Source organism: Nicotiana tabacum, chromosome 1 (genome assembly GCF_000715075.1).
Source record: "Nicotiana tabacum cultivar K326 chromosome 1, ASM71507v2, whole genome shotgun sequence".
NCBI lineage: Eukaryota > Viridiplantae > Streptophyta > Magnoliopsida > Solanales > Solanaceae > Nicotiana > Nicotiana tabacum.
Window position 1 is genome coordinate 109,871,916 of NC_134080.1, and position 18,719 is coordinate 109,890,634.

General features: G+C 35.9%; 2 protein-coding genes across 6 annotated transcripts; one reads left to right on the forward strand and one right to left on the reverse strand.

Moving 5' to 3' along the window:
• Positions 1–207: 207 nt before the first annotated feature.
• Positions 208–8,677, forward strand: LOC107819991 (F-box/FBD/LRR-repeat protein At1g13570). 4 transcript variants are annotated; one of them, XM_016646190.2, is made up of 5 exons: positions 4,938–5,141; positions 5,275–5,316; positions 6,969–7,800; positions 7,910–8,071; positions 8,160–8,677. In XM_016646190.2, exons 3-5 carry the CDS (start codon positions 7,597–7,599, stop codon positions 8,451–8,453), a joined length of 660 nt encoding a protein of 219 aa, XP_016501676.2. In that variant the 5' UTR covers positions 4,938–5,141; positions 5,275–5,316; positions 6,969–7,596; the 3' UTR covers positions 8,454–8,677. The 4 variants fall into 4 exon arrangements, with proteins under 4 accessions (XP_016501677.2, XP_016501676.2, XP_016501675.2 ...); XM_016646191.2 differs by lacking the exons at positions 4,938–5,141; positions 5,275–5,316 and adding an exon at positions 208–602; XM_016646189.2 differs by lacking the exon at positions 5,275–5,316.
• A 1,561-nt stretch (positions 8,678–10,238) lies between these two features.
• Positions 10,239–16,452, reverse strand: LOC107819992 (ABC transporter E family member 2). 2 transcript variants are annotated; one of them, XM_016646193.2, is made up of 13 exons: positions 16,284–16,452; positions 16,065–16,205; positions 14,456–14,541; positions 14,264–14,361; positions 14,057–14,174; positions 13,884–13,973; positions 13,072–13,376; positions 12,789–12,984; positions 12,533–12,718; positions 12,165–12,434; positions 11,084–11,329; positions 10,715–10,843; positions 10,239–10,640 (listed from the first exon to the last, which is right to left on the reverse strand). In XM_016646193.2, exons 2-12 carry the CDS (start codon positions 16,168–16,170, stop codon positions 10,724–10,726), a joined length of 1,821 nt encoding a protein of 606 aa, XP_016501679.1. In that variant the 5' UTR covers positions 16,171–16,205; positions 16,284–16,452; the 3' UTR covers positions 10,239–10,640; positions 10,715–10,723. The 2 variants fall into 2 exon arrangements, with proteins under 2 accessions (XP_016501679.1, XP_016501678.1); XM_016646192.2 differs by having other exon boundaries at positions 10,239–10,843.
• Between the last annotated feature and the right edge of the window lie 2,267 nt (positions 16,453–18,719).

Genomic DNA, 18,719 nt, shown 5'->3' on the forward strand with positions numbered 1-18,719 from the left:
ATGACTCATACATTATTAATATATGTGGCTTGATTTAATATGGAGTATGACTGGATGAGTAGGATCAAACTTCTTCTGCTAAAGGAATTTTTGCTTACATGTCATGGTTAATCGATAATTGTATGATGTATTAACTGTGTGTTTTCATTTCTGTATCTCTTCTCTATGTATATCCCCATATGCTCTTTATCAAAAACTATAACTGCATATGCTCTTCATTAAGTAACTTGGACCACATGATCGTAGCTTTGGTTAAATAATTCTTTTCTACGTTCTTTGATACTATTAAAAAGCAAGAAGAATTTGTGTCCTAAAATGTCCAAAATCACATTGACTTGAAAAAGTTACTAGACATCCTCGGTATATCCGCTTCCCAAACCTCAAAGATGAGTAAATGAAATTGTAGGAACTTTTGTTCCAGGGGTCCTTGGCTTCTATTCCCTGTTAAGCTCAGTTGTTATCAGAGCATGGTAATACAATCATGTAGACTGTTTAGCCCAATTACTTCTAGAGAACGCATGGAAGTGGCTTGTCATGTAAGGTTCACTGGATTGAGTTGTTACTGTAGTTGATTAAAGGGATTGTGAAGAGAATAGGCTCAGGTATGTTAAGGCTATCTCTTCTTTCTTTTTGGCATGATCTATACGATACGAACGAAACTAGCAAATGCACAACTTCCATAAATGACTCTATTCATAGAAATACTAGAGATGCTTATGTTCTTGGTTCCCCATGTGTCATATTATTCTATCATGTGTTCATGGGTCTCAAAAATACGTAAGTTGGTAAAGTTTATTTCATGCTATTAATCAAAGGCATAATTGTCTTATGACGTACCGAGAGATTTTATTAACGTATTTCATATGCATTTCATGCATTTATACATGCACATTGACCCATGACCAGATGACGTTATATATGCGTATATATATGTATATGTATGTATATCGGATATGGGAAAGGTTATGGCGTTATATACGCACCACCACCTGATCAGTTGGTATACCTTGATGATTTGCCCACAGTGGCCAAGATGATATGGTGGGATGCCCTCAGAGCCTTGATGATGTTATGTACGTACAGACCTATGCATCACATGACATTTATATGCATATGCATGATATTATAAATATTTCATGATTTACAGAGCTATCCAAACTTTCAGGTTGAGTCTTTTACTCCGTGTTTCTTCCTTGTCCATAATTAGATTTTGACTTACAGTTATGTTCAGTTCCACCTTACATACTGGGTGCATTACTCATACTGATGTCCTTTTGTTGGGGACGGTACATTCATGCCTGCAGGTATAGACAATTAGTTTGACGAACCCTCATAGTAGACGAGGTTAGCATTCAGCAAAGGATCGGTAAAACTCCACCTCATTCAGAGTGCATCCGTTTCTATAAGTCATCATGTCAGATTTTTGCTATAAACTTATGGGTAGGCCGATACCCTATCCCGTTTTATGTCAAATAATCTTATAGGCTTTGTAGACACAGGTTTATTATGTACAGTATGTCAGAGACCTTGATGGCCCATATGTATTCATGTTTTATGAACGAAGGTTCATTGATATAATATTTGCCCACTTACAATTTTACATTATGAGTTGTGGCCATGTTGGCCCATGATAGTTACAAAAGGAATGAATTAGTTACAGAGTGGTTCGCTTGGGCCAGTGCAGCACCAGGTGCCAGCCACGCCTCCCAAGGTTGGGGTATGACAAAGTGGTATCAGGGCGAGTCGTGTCCTAGGGAATTTACAAAGTCGTGCCTAGTAGAGTCTCACTTATGGGTGTGTTTGTGCGCCACACTTATAATTGAGAAGCTATAGGGCATTTAGGAAATGTTACCCTTCTTTTGTTTCCAAATCGTGCCATAGAGCTGAGTCGTACTAAGTCAGTATGAAGCATTCGCTAGATTATGTATGCATCAGAGATACACGTATCACAATAGAGCTTTAAACCGTAAGGTGGAAGGGAGGTTATGAAAGAAACAGAAGATACGATGCGAGATTGTAAAGTAAGGTAAATGTGAATAAGATACAAGATACTCAAGTACAAAAGGTTGTGAATAGTCAAGACATCCGATATAACTTTGGTTTTAGTTTAGTTAGAGAGTAGACCCTAGTGAAAATTTTGAAAATCTCTAAGAGTTAATATTCAAGAACGAATGTTCTAAAGCGGGGAAGGGTGTTACACCCCGTAAGTTTAACAACCTTGATACTCATATATATATATATATATATATATATATATATATATATATATATATATATATATATATATATATATATATATATGGCATTTCAATGCTGAATTTGCATGTGACTTCAAAGGCAATGAACAAAAATCTTTAGATAAATGCAAGTGAAGTCTATCATAAGTCTTTTTTTTCATAAATAGCCACAACAATCTTCTTTTTCTAACACAACCTTTTTTTATAGCCAATTTGTTCAAACAAGCTGAAACAGCTAAACCAGCAGGACCAGCTCCTACTATAACCACTTCCACTTCTTCCTTTGTAAAACTAGCCATTAAAATTTTTCAAAGAAATAGAGAATTTTTTTGAGAAACTTATACAATGGTGTATATATGTATGGACCGCACAAAGTAGAAACTTGAGAATTTTTGTTTCCTGGTTTTATGTCACAAAAAAATCGTTACATGCAAGAAGATAGTCGATTAGAAGTAAGACTTGGAATTTTGTCTTTAATTGTATGAAAACTTTGCATGGTTTCATCTAGTTTGTTTTACATGGAGACAACTAGCTTGGTTTCTTCCTCTTTGTTCCTTATCTCTAATTTAATTACTCCATCTGTTTCTTCCATACTTTTTATATATTTATTTAAAGAGCTTTTAAGAAAGTTTATGTTTAAATTCTACACATAATATAAGAAAGTTTATGAGATTTTCTTTATTTTTGCACAAGAAAAGAAGGTTATCTTTTTTACTATTTTAACAATTAAGCGTACGAGAGTTTTAACTCTTTATATGAGATTAGGAAAATTATAAGCTGAGAAAATATATGTATTTTTACATGGATGTTTTAATAAAATAATAGTGTATGTATTTATTTTATACGGTATCACATGACTATGATAGTAGGGTGTATAAAGTGTATTAAAAATAAGTAAAATTTTAAGTAATTTAAAACAATTCTTAATTATGCGGGTAATTGGTTATTACCGGATAGTGAGATATTACCTAATTAATTAATATATTTGGATAAGAACTTCAACGTGACAGCTTTTGGCATAGAGAAAGTATGACTCATACATTATTAATATATGTGGCATGATTTAATATGGAGTATGACTGGATGAGCAGGATCAAACTTCTTCTGCTAAAGGAATTTTTGCTTACATGTCAAGGTTAATCGATAATTGTATGATGTATTAACTGTTTGTTTTCATTTCTGTATCTCTTCTCTATGTATATTCCATATAGTTTCATGGTATGATTCAGTAATTTAATAGTTATATAGTTGTTACAATTCTGGATATCACCTTTGTTCTTATATAATGGAACTACCGTACTCCACCTCCACTCCTACGATATTCTCTTCGCCTTAAAAATAACATTGAATAACCCAGTCAACCACTCCAAACCTGTTCTCCCCACACTCTTCTAAAATTTCACCGGAATCTCGTCTGACCCGGTCGCTCTACCCCTACTCATCTTACGCATAGCTCTTACGATCTCCTCAACTTTGAAATACCCGCAGTACCCAAAGTCACAGTGACTCTCGAAATGTTCCAATTCGCCTAGCACAATATTCCGATCCCCTTCTTCATTCAGAAGTTTATGAAAGTAAGTCTTTCATCTTCTCTTAATCTGCGCATTTTCCATTAATACTCTACCATCTTCATCCTTGATGCATCTCACTTGGTCCAAATCCCGAGCCTTCTTCTCTCTCAACTTGGCCAGCCGGAATAACTTTTTCTCCCCGCGTTTTTCCCCAATTCCTCGTACATACGACCATAAGCCGCAGTCTTAGCCTCCGTGACCGGCAGCTTTGCTTCCTTCCTAGCTACCTTATTCCTCTCCACGCACGCTCGCTCCTCCTCCTCACCTATGCTCCCCACTAACTTCAGGTACGCCGTCTTCTTCGCTTCCACTTTACCTTGGACCACTTCATTCCACCACCAGTCTCCTTTGTGCCCACCAGAGACGCCCGTCGAGACCCCTAACACCTCTCTCGCAGCCTCCCTTATACATCCGGATGTCACTGACCACATAGTGCTCACGTCACCTCTCCTCCAAGCTCCCATAGCCGACAACCGTCCCTCCAACTCTTGGGCTTTATCCTTAGTTAAGGCTCCCCACCTGATTCTCGGTCTTTCTCGAGCAGACTTTTTCCTCCTCTTTAACATAATACCAATGTCCATCGCCAATAGCCTATGATGTGTCACGACTATCTCACCCGTAATCACCTTGCAATCCTTGCACAACCCTCTGTCACACCTCCTGAGGACGAGATAGTCAATCTGAGTCTTCGCCACTGCATTTTAAAAAGTAACCAAATGCGCCTCTCTCTTCGGAAAGCTAGAGTTCGCAATTACCAACCCAAAAGCCTTGAGGAATATAAATGATTTTCACCCTTATAGATATAGAAAAAGAGTAGGAGAAAAAACTTTCTTTCCTTTATTTATTGGATTACTGACATACCTCTGTATAACAGCATCGTTATATAATAGCAATTCACTATAAAAATTAAGTTTTTTATGAAACCAATTTTTATATTATGTTATAATATATATTCTCTATAACAACATCTAGCTATAACAATAAAAAAAAATTGAGAACGAGGGTGTTATAGAGATGTTTGAGTGTACTTGCAAATATCAGCTAATAACATGCTTGAAAGAATAATTGCAATTCATTTCCAGAAATCTCATCCTGTTAATTTTCTTTACAAAAGCAGGAAAATATAAATAAATTTCGACCGGTCTGTCCTACTTTCGATGGTAAGCATTTAACTAGAGTGAAACACAATTTCTTTCAATCCTTTTCTTCTCTCGCCAGCACAGCGTCGTAGAAACTGCTACACACTTGTTCCCTCGAGAGAAAACTGAAGAAAAAGAAAACGAAGAAACTCTGAAAAGGTTGAGGCGGTTTCAATCTCTCGACTCTGCTACAGGTAATTAAGAGTCATTTATGTTTTCTTTGTAATTCCCACTTCCATTCCCGACCCTTGAACCCCTCTACTTTTGGGGGAATTATGTAGCAATGTTAATGAAGTAACTCATGACGTCCGCCTAACCCATTGACAGAGAAATCCTGAAGGCCGGAGGCGCAAAGTTTTCTGGATAATGGTTCGTCCTGCTATGCGTCTCCACCTAAAAACTACGTAGTAGGTTTTTGTCTAGTTTGAACCCATGATGTGCGACCAAAGCCCTAGAGCGCCATACTCCCCAATTCTCTTGGACCCTAATTTCTGCTTACAAATTGATTTTTCTCTTGATGCATATGGAAATTGGGGGTGGATATTGGTAAAAATTCTGCAAGATGTTTAACAAAGTCAATCACAAAACATGAGACATTATTTTTTGTTATTGTTTTCTTTGCCCTATTCAGAAAGCAACCACAGAATCTAGTTTTTCTGCGTTCTTGCTCTAAAATAAGTATTTCTGCTTGTATTTATGCATTCTTTGCTTATTTTAAATAAATATGACCGATATTTACTTTCTTGATGGTATGTTGGGGAAGCATTAGTTGTTCATTGCTTACCTTGCAGCAGGTCATCATCCACATTCTTCAATCTTTATTGCAATAGAAATATTATTAATGTGGTTCTTCTTTTAATATTTTCCCCTGCTGTGTTTTGTTTGACCTGTTTAGAAAGGAGAATAGATGTTATTTAGATGTTTCTCGCAATTGATTAGCTAAATGCACCTTTTCTGTCCCAGTTTATATTAACTACACTATATACTCCCTCCAGTCCACAATAAGTGACCAATTTGCCTTTTTATTTTGGTCCAAATTAAGTGTCCATTTATATAATCAAGAAAAATTCAATTTTTTTTTTTCAGAATTACCCTTATGTATGTATCCCTAAAAAGTCTTTTACTCCTAACGTTAACTATGTTGCAACATTTAATTAAGGGTAATTTAGTCACACTAACTATTTTTGTCTAAAATTTTGTATTTCCTTAATGCGTGTGCCCAAGGCAAATTGGTTACTTATTGTGGACCGGAGGGAGTAACTTTTATATCATCTCAAATAGAGTGAATTATTTCCATAAATCGGCAAGTGCGCAATCTTCAAGAACTTAAAATACGTCAAGAATATTAGATTATGAACTTAATCTTGCGTAACATCTTTCCCGTGGATGCTCTCTCTTTGGCGTGCTCCGATCAACTTTTGTTTCTAATATGTTTCCACTCATTTGCTTGCTCTCCTGAGTCTGACTTTTATCTATTAAAAATACGTGATTAGATAGAGTGGCAGTTATGCGTTAATGACGAAAGCTCATGGTGAACTGTGAGCTTAATTGGAAAGAAAAATAGAGTAACAGCTTTTCTCCTCAAGTACTAAAACTGAGGAACCCTGGCTAATGCGAGGAAGAAAATCCTTATATAAAATTTCAACAGGTTAGACGGGCTGAATATCTGGAAGAATAATGAAACCTTAGTAGGAGACAGTTAATGGGCTTGCTTTGCAGATACTAACAGTGTTCTCTATGTGAAGTTTATGGTCCTCTTATCTTTCAATCTCTGTTTTATCCTGATACTCTCGCATGTATCATTATTTTGTCTCTCCAAGATACTAAAAATGGTAAAATCGTATGCAGTTGAAAATATTGAAGTACTAGTCATATACCGCTATGCATACATTGCTGAAACACGTATTCATAAGAATTTGAATTTCCTTCAAATAGCTGTTGGTTGAATATTGAATACTATGGAAGTTGACAAGTGCATTTCCTTGGTACTATTTGTTAACTTCCCTGATTTTAATTTTCAGAATTGCCTGCAAACTCGTCAGTATTGGACCATGAATAGTGCTGGGAGTTCTGGTGTTGATACAATTAGCAATTTGCAATGTAATGTCCTAGAGGAAATTCTAGGGTGCTTGCCTTTGAAAGATGCAGTGAAGACCAGTGTCTTGTGAAAAGGCTGGAGGTACAAATGGGTCACACGTCAAAAACTTGATTTTAGTGATGAGTTTTTCAGGTCATTTGCACATGATCAAGACGCTAAGACAATCATTTACCAAGTCCTATTACTCCATAAAGGACAAATACTGAAGTTTAAACTCGGAGGCCCTAATTTGAGGAATTGGCCTGATATTGATCACTGGATACTCTTTTTGTCAAAGAAAAATATCCAGGAATTCACCCTTCACATACGGTCAGGCAACATATATGTTTTACCTTCTCACCTTTTTACATTCCGACAACTAAGGCATCTGGAAATTCATAAATGCTTGTTTTCCCCTCCGCCTGGTTTCAAAGGGTTTGAGAAGCTTATTAATCTTGATTTTTATGGACTCACTTTTGTTCCATCAGTATTTTGGAATCTCATCTCTAAATGCCCATTGCTTGAACGATTGAGGTTGCTTTGGTGCGTTGACTTTGACACCCTTGAAATTGATGCCCCTAGTCTCAAATTCTTTGAGTTTAGAGGAAACTCAAAAGTCCATTTGCTTCAAGAACACCCCGATGCTTGAAAAAGTTGCTGTGTATCTCAGATCACGAGTTTTGCCTGATTCATCTCCTGGTTGTTCAAATCTTATGAAGTTCTTTCATTGCATCCCTTCCCTACAGGAACTGGAAATACGTGGTTCGTTATGGGAGGTAATGGAAATGTGTAATAATATTATTATAGTCTCGTGAAACTTGGTACATATCATAACCAAATGATGTACCTGATTCGTTTCTTTAACTAATTTTGACTTGCTTCTAGTACTTGACCGTGGGAGGTCTGCCACATAATCCCCCGACTGCTCTGAATAATGTCAAATCTCTCAAAATGGCGGACATGTCTTTCGGGGATCTTAAGGAGGTTTCGGTTGCTGTTTACTTGATTACAAGCTGCCCTAAATTACAACAGCTTACAATTAAATGTGTAAGCACTCTCCTATTTTCTCTTGAAAGTGACTGAATATGGTCTTTACACTGAACTCGCCTGACCATTTTTCCCGAAAATCCTTTAGGAATCAGTGAACAATGTTGTGGAAGCTGTTGTACAATTCTTACAAGACCAAACATGCTCTGGTGGTGTTGTGAAGCTGCTTCAAAGTGTGGAGATGAGTCATTTTACTGGCACTAAGATGGAAATGCAATTTGTGAGGTTTATACTAGCATCTGCACCATTACTTAAGGAAATTTTCATTTGGAATTTTTCATATATCCTTCAGTCGGGAAGACAAATGATAAATGAGATGAAACAATACCGTCGAGCATCGCCCTATGTTGAATTCAAGTTTGAAGCTGTTGAGGTAGAATAGTAGAAGATCATGTATTGATTGAAACCCAAGAAGCCATGGAAGTACCATGTATACTACTTGTCCTTTGACTTTGCTCGTTATGCAGTGTGTGTAGTAAACAGTGTAAAGGTGCTTGCGTAAGAGAGATTGTTCAACTATCATAGCTTATCATGTAATCTGTCTCTATGAGTTTAACTTGCTATGTTTCAAACGTACGTACCTACAATCAGAGCATGCTTAATTCACTAAGTGCATAACATGTCTTTTTTATATATAAGTTTTATTGCTTAATCATGATTAATGAATATGTATTTTACCTTTATTTATCACTTTCATTAAATTAACGTAAATATAGTTTTTTTCCCTGAGGATCACTGTATGGTGTTGCCGTGGATGCCTAAAGTGTGTGAATCAATGTATCCTAATTTATCTTTCAAATAAGAGTTGAAGTAATTAAAACTAATGATTAGACAAACAATTTACCGAACACCTAGATTAAACGTATCCTAATTTATCTTTCAGATAAGAGTTGAAATGATTAAAACTAATGATAATTTATCGTCAGATAAGAGTTGAAATGATTAAAACTAATGATAATTTATCGAATACCTAGAATAAAGGAATGAAACTAAGATTGTACTTGTATGATTGTACACCCAGATTTACTGACTTCTCACTGGAGCTTTGTCGGAAAAACCATGGTCATCAGCCACTTTGTAATAGAAAAGGGATTTTGGGCTAATATTACTAGATCCTTTTCTCTAAAAATTACTAGAAACAATTAACTTCTTTAAAAAGATCACCAAAATCCTGGTCCATTATAAAATCATCAGACGAAACTGAGGAATCATATGAAGGATTTTGACAACTTTATAGCAAACTTCAGTTCTTTAAATGTCCAACTCTTTAGAAGTTGAGGGGTAAAAGATGGATTTTTAGAGATAAGAACCGCTTTATTAGTTATTTACCAGTCAATTACGGTGGAAAATAGTAATAATTTGGTTTTACTATTCTTTCTGATAAAAAGGAGAATTAGGAAGCCATCTATTCTTTTTTCTTTTCAAGTTACTCCTAGTTTTTCTTGTTTTTGTTGCTTTGGGGGGAACGAACAAAAGGGAAAAGACAAGAAAATGTGGAGTTTGACCCTGTGTAGATAAAGTTTCAACTATTAGACCAATTTAATGAAGATGGAAGAGGTCTATGCAAGGAACATTTAGTAAGAGTCATAAATCTATACTTTTTCAAATCTTCTTATGCTTTAATTAACTTAATTTAAGTCAAAATTGTCTACCAATATAAATTTATTGTAAGTGCGGGATGAAGGATAATTAAAATTATGAATGGAATGTGAACATTTTACATTGATGAAGTGAATCGTATAGATGGAATATGGAAATACTGTACCTTCAGAGAACAAACTCGCAACACTGCAGCGAGCTGTGTTGAAGAGGACCAGACATCTCAGAGAAATTTTTTCCGAAAAATGTACTTCTACAAAATATTTTCCGAGAAATGTTTTTCAATGTTTGATTTAAGAGTTAATGAATTTTTTCTATAAAAGCTTTTAGATACAAATATAGTACTAGTAATATTAGCAAACCAAATAGGTTGTCGATAAAAACTGACTTTCAAAGTTGATAATACCATCTAGCTGTCAAGTTAGTTATGGAAAACGGGAATTCTGTGCAAAAGCAGGGAAATACATTTTCCTTGAGAAAAATTTTGGAAACCAATTCTCGTAAAATAAAGACATTTTCTCAGTTAGGAAACCTTTTCAATTAGTTAATACACATTACAACCATGGAGTTGAGAGATGAAGAATCAACTATTACTCATATATGTATTACATAAGAGTCCCGTAATCACTTAAAGGCGAGAACATTAATCATCGGTGAAACTATTCAAAGACATCTCACAAAATTTCATCAACACAATCAAATACCTCATTCATATGCCAAAGATCAACATACAAAATAAAAATCCGAGGAGAAAACTACCCACTCTGCAGTCAAAATTGGTGAACAATACCAATAATGAGTACATAATACCAGAAATAATTACTAGATCATCATATAAAACCATCGACGAAACAGTAGGCATTCTGCTCATACCCTATCATCTGTTCACCGAGACATCAACCTCTAATAATCACGTCAGATGTTTATGAGATAAATGACCCAGAGGCTGTTTTTGCGATCATCATTTCACCTAGGAGGAATAGCGGAGCTTCTGTTAAATCAAGGTGCCAATAGAAAGAGGTAAGCAAGGATCATCGATGCAACCTGTTCTGGTTAATCATCCAAATAATAATAGGATCCAGCTGACTTCTGCTCCCTATCCTTGGTTGATTCCAGTTTGTTGATTCTTGGACGGAAATTAGTTGGGTCCCTTCTAAATGTAATGTTCAGGTGCTGCACATAATTTGGATAGCACATCAATAAGAAAAAAAGGAACACAAATCCCATCAACAACCAGAGCACCACAGCCATCTAAACAGCATTCATTTTAAAAGAGAAAACATGAGCTACAAGGAATATTAGTTTTGGCCAAGGACGAATCTCAAGAGTAATAAAAATGTTATACTAAGAAAACTTTCAAGTATGAAGGCAAGCTAAAAAAGATAACAAACAAGATATATGCAAAGATCTTACTGATAAAAATAGGTTCATCCCCGTCAACAACGATTGGGGTGCATTTGCAACACAATCTATGGAAGGCGTCCCCTCGTACACAATGACTCTATCTGCCAGGTAAGTTGCCATTATAAAGTCATGCTCTACAATAAATGCGGTTTTCTTCGCATGAAGAATGAATCTCTTGATGACTTTTGAAGCTACAATACGTTGCTCAGAATCAAGATAGGCACTTGGCTCATCGATCAGATATATATCAGCAGGCTGCATGGAATTAAGAAATAAGTTAGATTATATTTTATAAATACACCCCTAACGTAAAAGAGAAATGAGTGCAATAGTCTTCATATGCTGCCCTTCTAAGAAATTTTCCGCTGCAATCTACAGTTTACTATTAATGGTACCCTCTAAATGGCTTTAGAGTAATGTGATATTCGTATTTGGTGCAACATTAATATAACTGTGCAGTAAGAACAAAGATCACGCCTTCGATAATAATAGCACAAGGCTAGACTTATAAGAAATTAATGCAGAGGAGCAGCAAAATGCAATATGGATATTGACTATCGAATACAACCAAGATGCAGAAAGAAATTTCATTGCTAATTTGTCAATAAAGTTTGCAAAACCCTCATTCAAATACCCTAGAGCAGGGAAGAAAATAAAAATGATAAACCAAGAAAAATTGTTGCAACATTAAGCAAACAGATGGGTAGTCCTTTTGCAAAGTTGGATCAGAGCCTTTACAATGCAACAACACATAAAGTACATCAATCGCCATAAAGAGATTGACGTAACAGAAGATCTAATAATGGTTTGATCAAAATTAATAGTTTGATCATCCATTCTAAAACTTAATCTGTGATGATACTAATGAGATTATGCTCTGATAGCAAATATTAGCAAGACCATTCTGGAAAAGCAGGATACAGTTAAGTAAAATAAGGAGGGAGAAAAAAGATATCAGGAAAAAGTTCGAATATCTGTCTTAGAGATAGCAAAGAATCGACAGGCAGCCTCTGTTATGATTGGACCAAGACATCTACCAGATTGTACAAAACAACCAAAGCAGCATATCTACAGAGTTAGCAAAAATTACCTTTCCAAGGCACAGGGCTAAGGCAACTCTTTGCAACTCTCCACCAGAAAGATTCACAACTTCTTGATCCATCAATTGCTCAATTTGGAGAGGCTTCATCACATCTGAACAGAACTGGGGGTGCATATAAGAATCACGTATCTTTTGATGTAGCAAATGCCTCACGGTTGATTGAAATTTTGGACTGATTTTCTGGGGCTTGTATGAAACATTGAACTCTGGTATATCCGTATCAGATCCTTCCACCACATCAGGCTTTAATAGACCAGCCTGCAGTATTCAGATCCACAAGTGGAAGAGTATTTGTAACACAGAAGACAGGAAACAACAGGCATTTCAGACATGATATATTTGTATGCAAAGTGTACCAGCATGCGAATAAAGGTTGTCTTCCCGGTTCCATTCTCACCAAGCATCACAACAATCTGTGAATCAGTAAATTCACCCTCGGCAACCTTAAGCTTGAAATTACCCTGAGTCTTAGTCATGGTTGGATATCTGTAACGTGCATATGTTTCAATTTCCTCAGCCGCCTCTTGTGGGGTCTCAGCAACCTATGGAAAAATATAAATGTTTAAGATAATATTGTCGTGACCTATGGATTACACAAGAATCTGAATGTACCTTAAAAGTAAGAGATTCATCACGGAAACGTAGATTTTCTGTAGGCACAAATCCAGCCAAAAATATATTAATTCCTTCCCTGACTGAGAAGGGTAGGGTGACAACTCCATATGCACCAGGCTTCCCATATAAGCAGCAAATGAAATCCGACAAATAATCAAGCACACTAAGATCATGCTCCACCACAATGACATAGCTGAAACATAGAAGAAAAATTTCAGAGTAGTGGAATGATAAATTGAAATCTTGAATGTTGAAAAGTCAGATGAGCATGAAAAAGAACCTATTTGGTCGAAGCAAGGATCTGATAACTTGGGCAGCTTTAAGCCTCTGCTTCACATCAAGGTAACTCGAGGGCTCATCAAACATGTATATCTCTGCATTTTGTATTGCAACAACAGCAATAGCAAACCTCTGAAGCTCTCCACCAGATAGATCACCTACATTACGATCCAAAACCTGATTCAGCTCTAGATCAACACAAAGTTGTGCCTTCACATCTCTCTCATCTTTTTGGTCAAGCACTTGTCCCACATTTCCTTGAACTGCCTTTGGAATATGGTCAACATACTGAGGCTTGATAATAGCCTGTTTGAAAGAAGGTTCAAATTACAAATGAATAGAATACTATATGATCAAGAGCAAAGGTAATTGGATGCAACAAATAACGAGCTAAGGAAAAAAACATCTTGATATATAAGTGGTGTGATGATTTTTAAAATTACGTTGTTCAACAATTTTTTGAGTGAGACACTTGGTCGTCATTGTAGAACGTCAAGCATTCTTTATCGTTCAAAATCAATGGCCTACTTGGATGTAGCAGATTCGCTAGTAAACATTTGACCAATCACAATTATACAGAGGAAGAACACCTACATTTGAGTTTTGAGAGCTACAATGCCCTCATAGTCAGACATGAGACAACTAAATCCCTCTTGCTTGAAATTTTTACTTATTTTTACAATAGCCGGGTATCCTTGATACAAAAGAGCAAGAGGCATTATGTATATCCAAAGGTGAGTGTCCCTCAGAAAGAAATCAACTAACAAAAAGCTAGGACAATTAGGATCACTGAAACACCGAATCAGAAGTCACCTTCAAGTTATCTTCCAGAATGCGAGTGAAGTAGTTCTGCAGTTCAGATCCTCGAAAGTGGGTCAAGATCTCTTGCCAATCAGGTGGGTTCTGTCACAGAAAATTTAAGAAAAAGGATAAGCAAGCTGTATGGCCATGAATTGACTAGTGAAGAAGATGCCAAAGAATAGTACACTGAAGCGTCCCAAGTTTGGTTTCAATTTTCCAGCCAAAACTTTAAGGGCGGTTGACTTTCCAATACCATTTGTTCCAACCAGACCAAGAACCTGCCCTGGCCTAGGGACGGGTAACCTGCAAATTTTTCAAGAATTCACGTTATAAAAATATCAAATATCTGATCAGCAAGAGACTTATCTAGAAGAGATGCAGCTTCAACACACCTGTGCAATTTAAAAGTGTTAGGACCGTAACGATGGGTTGTATCCTTGTCTAAATCTTTTGGCAGATTGATGATCTGAATTGCTTCAAATGGGCATTTCTGTATTGTCAATAAAATATCAGTAAGCAGGAACAATGACCAATCTGTAGCAAAATGTCTCCCATATTTCATTTTGTTTGTAATATATACAAACCTTAACACATATACCACATCCAATACACAGCTCCTCTGAGATGAAAGCAATCTTCGCAGCTGGAGTGACCTCTATACATAATTTACCTGCATAAACAAAGCTTAATTGATTGAAGAAGATTTATCTAAATGCTGTCAAATAATAAAAATGAGCAAGCACATTTCCCTGCTATATGAAGTACTCCCCCCATCCCATTTTATGTGATGCACTTGAGGCACGGAGCTTAAGAAAGAAAGAGTTTTGAAACTAGTGGGTCTAAAACAAGCCATAGATATTTGTGGACTGTAAATCATCTCATTAATGGTAAAATGGGAAGTTCAAAGTTAAATTGTTTCTAAATACAGAAAAGTATCACTCTTTTTGGACAGAGGAAAGTGCATTATATAAATTGGGATTGAGTGAGTAATGTTACACATATTCCCCACACTGATGATTTATTCTGACAGTGAATCAACTATACCTCAATCCCAATGACAAAAGAAACTTCCCTAACCAAAAGATAAACCCTACATATACTTCTTGAATATCTGTTCCCAGTGAGAGAAGAACATCCATTCCTCCAAAGTTTTGGCAGCCGCATTCTACCTTTCTCCAATAACGACTCCGATGCAATTTCAAGGTGACAGAAGAAGCTTCCAAGACGTTTTTTGTTTTATCTTTTCATTTTTTACTTTTCTTTATTGGTATCAGGGACAACTGTAATGCATGTCTATCCACCGAAAACAAAGTAGCTGGAGATCTTTTCATTTATCGATTTAATAGTTTTAGGAAAAATTCCAGAACAAATGTAAAAAACAATCCCAACATCCCTCAAAACTCACCTAGTGCATTCACAGAACTGTCCACACCACTAGGCTGAATTCAACTTCCACTACTATAAAACATAAAGTTAAAACCTTTATTCTAGACGACATTATTAACTTAACAAAATTAGAACCACAATAACGTCATCAACTTCCAAGGCAAAAACAATTTTTAACCTAATAACTCATATTATGATGTACTTCACAATAAATTATGCAAGGTGTAGCAAATAAATCCCCCTTTTTCAGTAAGCAACACTGTGTAGTAAATAATCTCATACAAAATCATGCAAAGCTCAATACTTTATTTTAATGATGGTGATGTCCAGTCCAGCTTGGGCAAGCCTCAACCATTCCATCCATCAAGGAGGACAACTCTGCCAACAAAGCTTAGGCGGGTTGGAAGAAATCGCCTAGTTTATTTTTGCGCCGCTTAAATTTGAACCTAAACCCTCATGGTTCTCCTCCCACTCCATTGACCTTTAGGTCAATGTACATCCTTGGGTGTTGCAAAGCTCAAAACTTTGACAGCAAAAATATATACACCTAATCAAAGTAAATGATCGCCTCATTGTTTTACCTAAAAAAAAAAAAGCCCAATCCCCATACATGATACAACTTTACCAATCAATTCATAAAAAACAGTCTTGTTATATATGCATAGCACAAAATACACAAAAAAAAACATAAAAACTCTAAATACTTAAAATTGAAAATTATCACCAACAAAACCTAAGATAAACAATTAAGCAAAATACACAATTACAGCAATAAAATTACGTATAAGAAATCGAATTAGTATATACCAGTTTTAACGACAGGACAGCTTTTCTTGCATTCTTGGCGGCACTTTTTGGGCTTGCACTTGTCGGCGCTAACGATAGCGATACGGGTCAATCTCTGATCCGACATGTCTGTCTCTCTTCACCGATCTGATTCTCCAAACCCTAAGTTTCATACAAAAAAATAAAAATTAAATGAAGAAATTGCAGATTTATTAGAGAGGGAAAGGGGAAGAGCTATACCCTAAGATAGAGAGAGATGAGAGCGTAAGAGGGAGAGGAGTGTGGGTGGCACGGAATGTGGCTATGTTATGTGTTTTTGACACTTCAGCCCTAGTGGAGACGGTCGAGTTTCGTTATGTTACCTTCTGTTTTTCAGTTTCTCCTAATTTGGGAGGTTCAAGAAAACCTTAAAATCAAATTAAATAGACTTCGAATATGTAATTGGTTTAGTAAAATATCTTCCACAACCGGATTGCTTATATATGTGGTATTGTACCACTTCAAGTAAGAATTGGAGCTGAACGATCATATTTGAATTGATTTTTTGAACAAATTTAAGAGATAACTTAAGTATCACTTAAAAGTATATGTGAATATAAATTAGATTAGTGAGAGAAAATAATTATCATGTATTACCAAAATAATTTACTCCATGTAATAATATTTCAACATATCATAAACTTTTTTATTTGTTTAATTCTTGATAAATATACATCAAGTTCACCTTATTTATATAAAATCCAAAGGCAAAAATAAATATCTCATATTCTTAATTTGGTTCTATAGACATTAACATTTTATTGAATTGTACTCATACAAAATTTGGGTCAAATCATAAATTCGAAACCCATTGACCAAAGATAAATATTTTGGGTCAATAAATATTGATTTATTAAAGTAAAAACTAAATTACTTAATTTAAATCCAATTACAATGTGGGCTAGATACTAAAGTTGGGCCTCTACAAGACAAAACCCGATCCATGGTCTTCAAGCCCAAAAGTTTTTTCATGATTTCTTGGATGTTACTCCACCCTAAACTCTAGTTCACACCTATATAAAGGGACTGCATACTCCCTTTTGAAGGTATCTTGACCGGTGGAGGGAGAGAACAAAATGCGTTCCATATGTTTTTCTAGAAGTCTATAGCAAGAAGGAGAGTTCGCGAGAAGTCTTTCCCTCGAGAATGATCTGAAGTGCTGCTCAAAGTTCCTGGTGATTCAACATATCACTAGAAATCCCTCCTTCATTCAAGAACACACTTACTTAGCTCTCGAATCAAACGATTCAATCGGAATTAAAATCAGGGGATTCAAACAGAATTGTACTCATAAAAAAATCAAGAAAATAATTATTTCTCATATTTATTTTGTTATTGCAGTATTTTGTTTTTTATATAAAATTTGTGATAAAGAAATTTTTGGCACGCCAAGTGGGATCAACTCTGTCCCTCATATCTTTATCTCACAGATCAAATTTGCATACTATGAAGCCGACTATTGTGATGGTCTCGAATAGGAGTTATGGTGCTCCACCAAGAACAAACATTACAACTACAATCTCCGGGGGACACTATGATTGTCCAACGAAGTTACTCAAACAGGCACCAACTTTAGCAGATCTGAGGATTTGGTGAATTCGTTAACTCCAAACATGGTGAACATCATGGTGACCACTGCGGATAATATGGATGAGCAACTTGCTATGATGATGTAGACTGTTCAAGCTTTAAAAAGGAGAAAGATCACCTGATTGCCAAACTCATGAGCAAGTTAGAACTCTACAATCATGGCGAGTCAAGTTATGTTCCAACACCGCAAACAGAGGTTGCTGCCAAATCTCCTGCCAAGTCCATCAATGTCCAAAGTATATGTCTGTTTTAGTTGTAATGTTATATGTCTAACAACTACAAGACATGATAACAAACATTATCAAAGCTAAATATGGCAGACTATCACAGAACTTATTGTACTACTCCAAATCGAATAAAAAGCGGATAGGTTGTCTACATATGCAATTGGCTATATTTTGATAGGAAGGAAAATCAAAGATAACACATTTTCCATTTCATTGAAACTTGTAGTAGTGCTTGTACACAAGGTGACCTCCTTGTCAAGTAGTTTGTTTGTTTATTAAAAGAAAACACATTTGATTAGCACACAAATTTGGAGGTTGGGTCAATTGATTATAAGGAGCAGCTTAAAATGAGTTCCTCAATTATTTCTATAGCAGTCGTCGTATAGTAAGTATGATGAAATTGACCAATACCAGACAAGGTAAAGATGAACGCATAATGGATTACATCAACCACATATGAGCCTTGAGCTTAGACTGCAAATATCGACTCTAAAAAATTTCTATTGTCGAGATTTGTATGCAATGAATGAATTGGGCCTTGCTTACATTATCCATGGGGTTAAGCCACAAATTTTTGAAGAATTGATGATGCTTGCACATGATATGGAGTTAAGAATTGCAAGCCATGGAGAGACTTTGCAAGTCTTCGATCCAAAGAAGATAGAGAAAGAATCCAAGCGACTACCAAAACCTCAAACTAAAGAAGACATAACAGTGGAAACAACTTCTGCAAAAGTCTCCATAAAATAAGAGTTGAAACAAAAAGTTGCAAGTCAATGTCCTCAAGAAGAAAAGAATCACCCAACCTTGAAGGAATTGG

Bases quoted from the DNA above. Each gene is read 5' to 3' on its own strand.
- LOC107819991 (XM_016646191.2), top strand. From the start codon at position 7,597: ATGCCCCTAGTCTCAAATTCTTTGAGTTTAGAGGAAACTCAAAAGTCC. The intron at 7,801-7,909 runs GTAATGGAAATG...ACTTGCTTCTAG, and splicing joins TACGTGGTTCGTTATGGGAG to TACTTGACCGTGGGAGGTCT. The intron at 8,072-8,159 runs GTAAGCACTCTC...AAAATCCTTTAG, and splicing joins AACAGCTTACAATTAAATGT to GAATCAGTGAACAATGTTGT.
- LOC107819992 (XM_016646193.2), bottom strand. From the start codon at position 16,170: ATGTCGGATCAGAGATTGACCCGTATCGCTATCGTTAGCGCCGACAAG. The intron at 14,542-16,064 runs GTATATACTAAT...TTGTTTATGCAG, and splicing joins CTGTCCTGTCGTTAAAACTG to GTAAATTATGTATAGAGGTC. The intron at 13,974-14,056 runs GTACTATTCTTT...TTTCTGTGACAG, and splicing joins CAAACTTGGGACGCTTCAGT to AACCCACCTGATTGGCAAGA.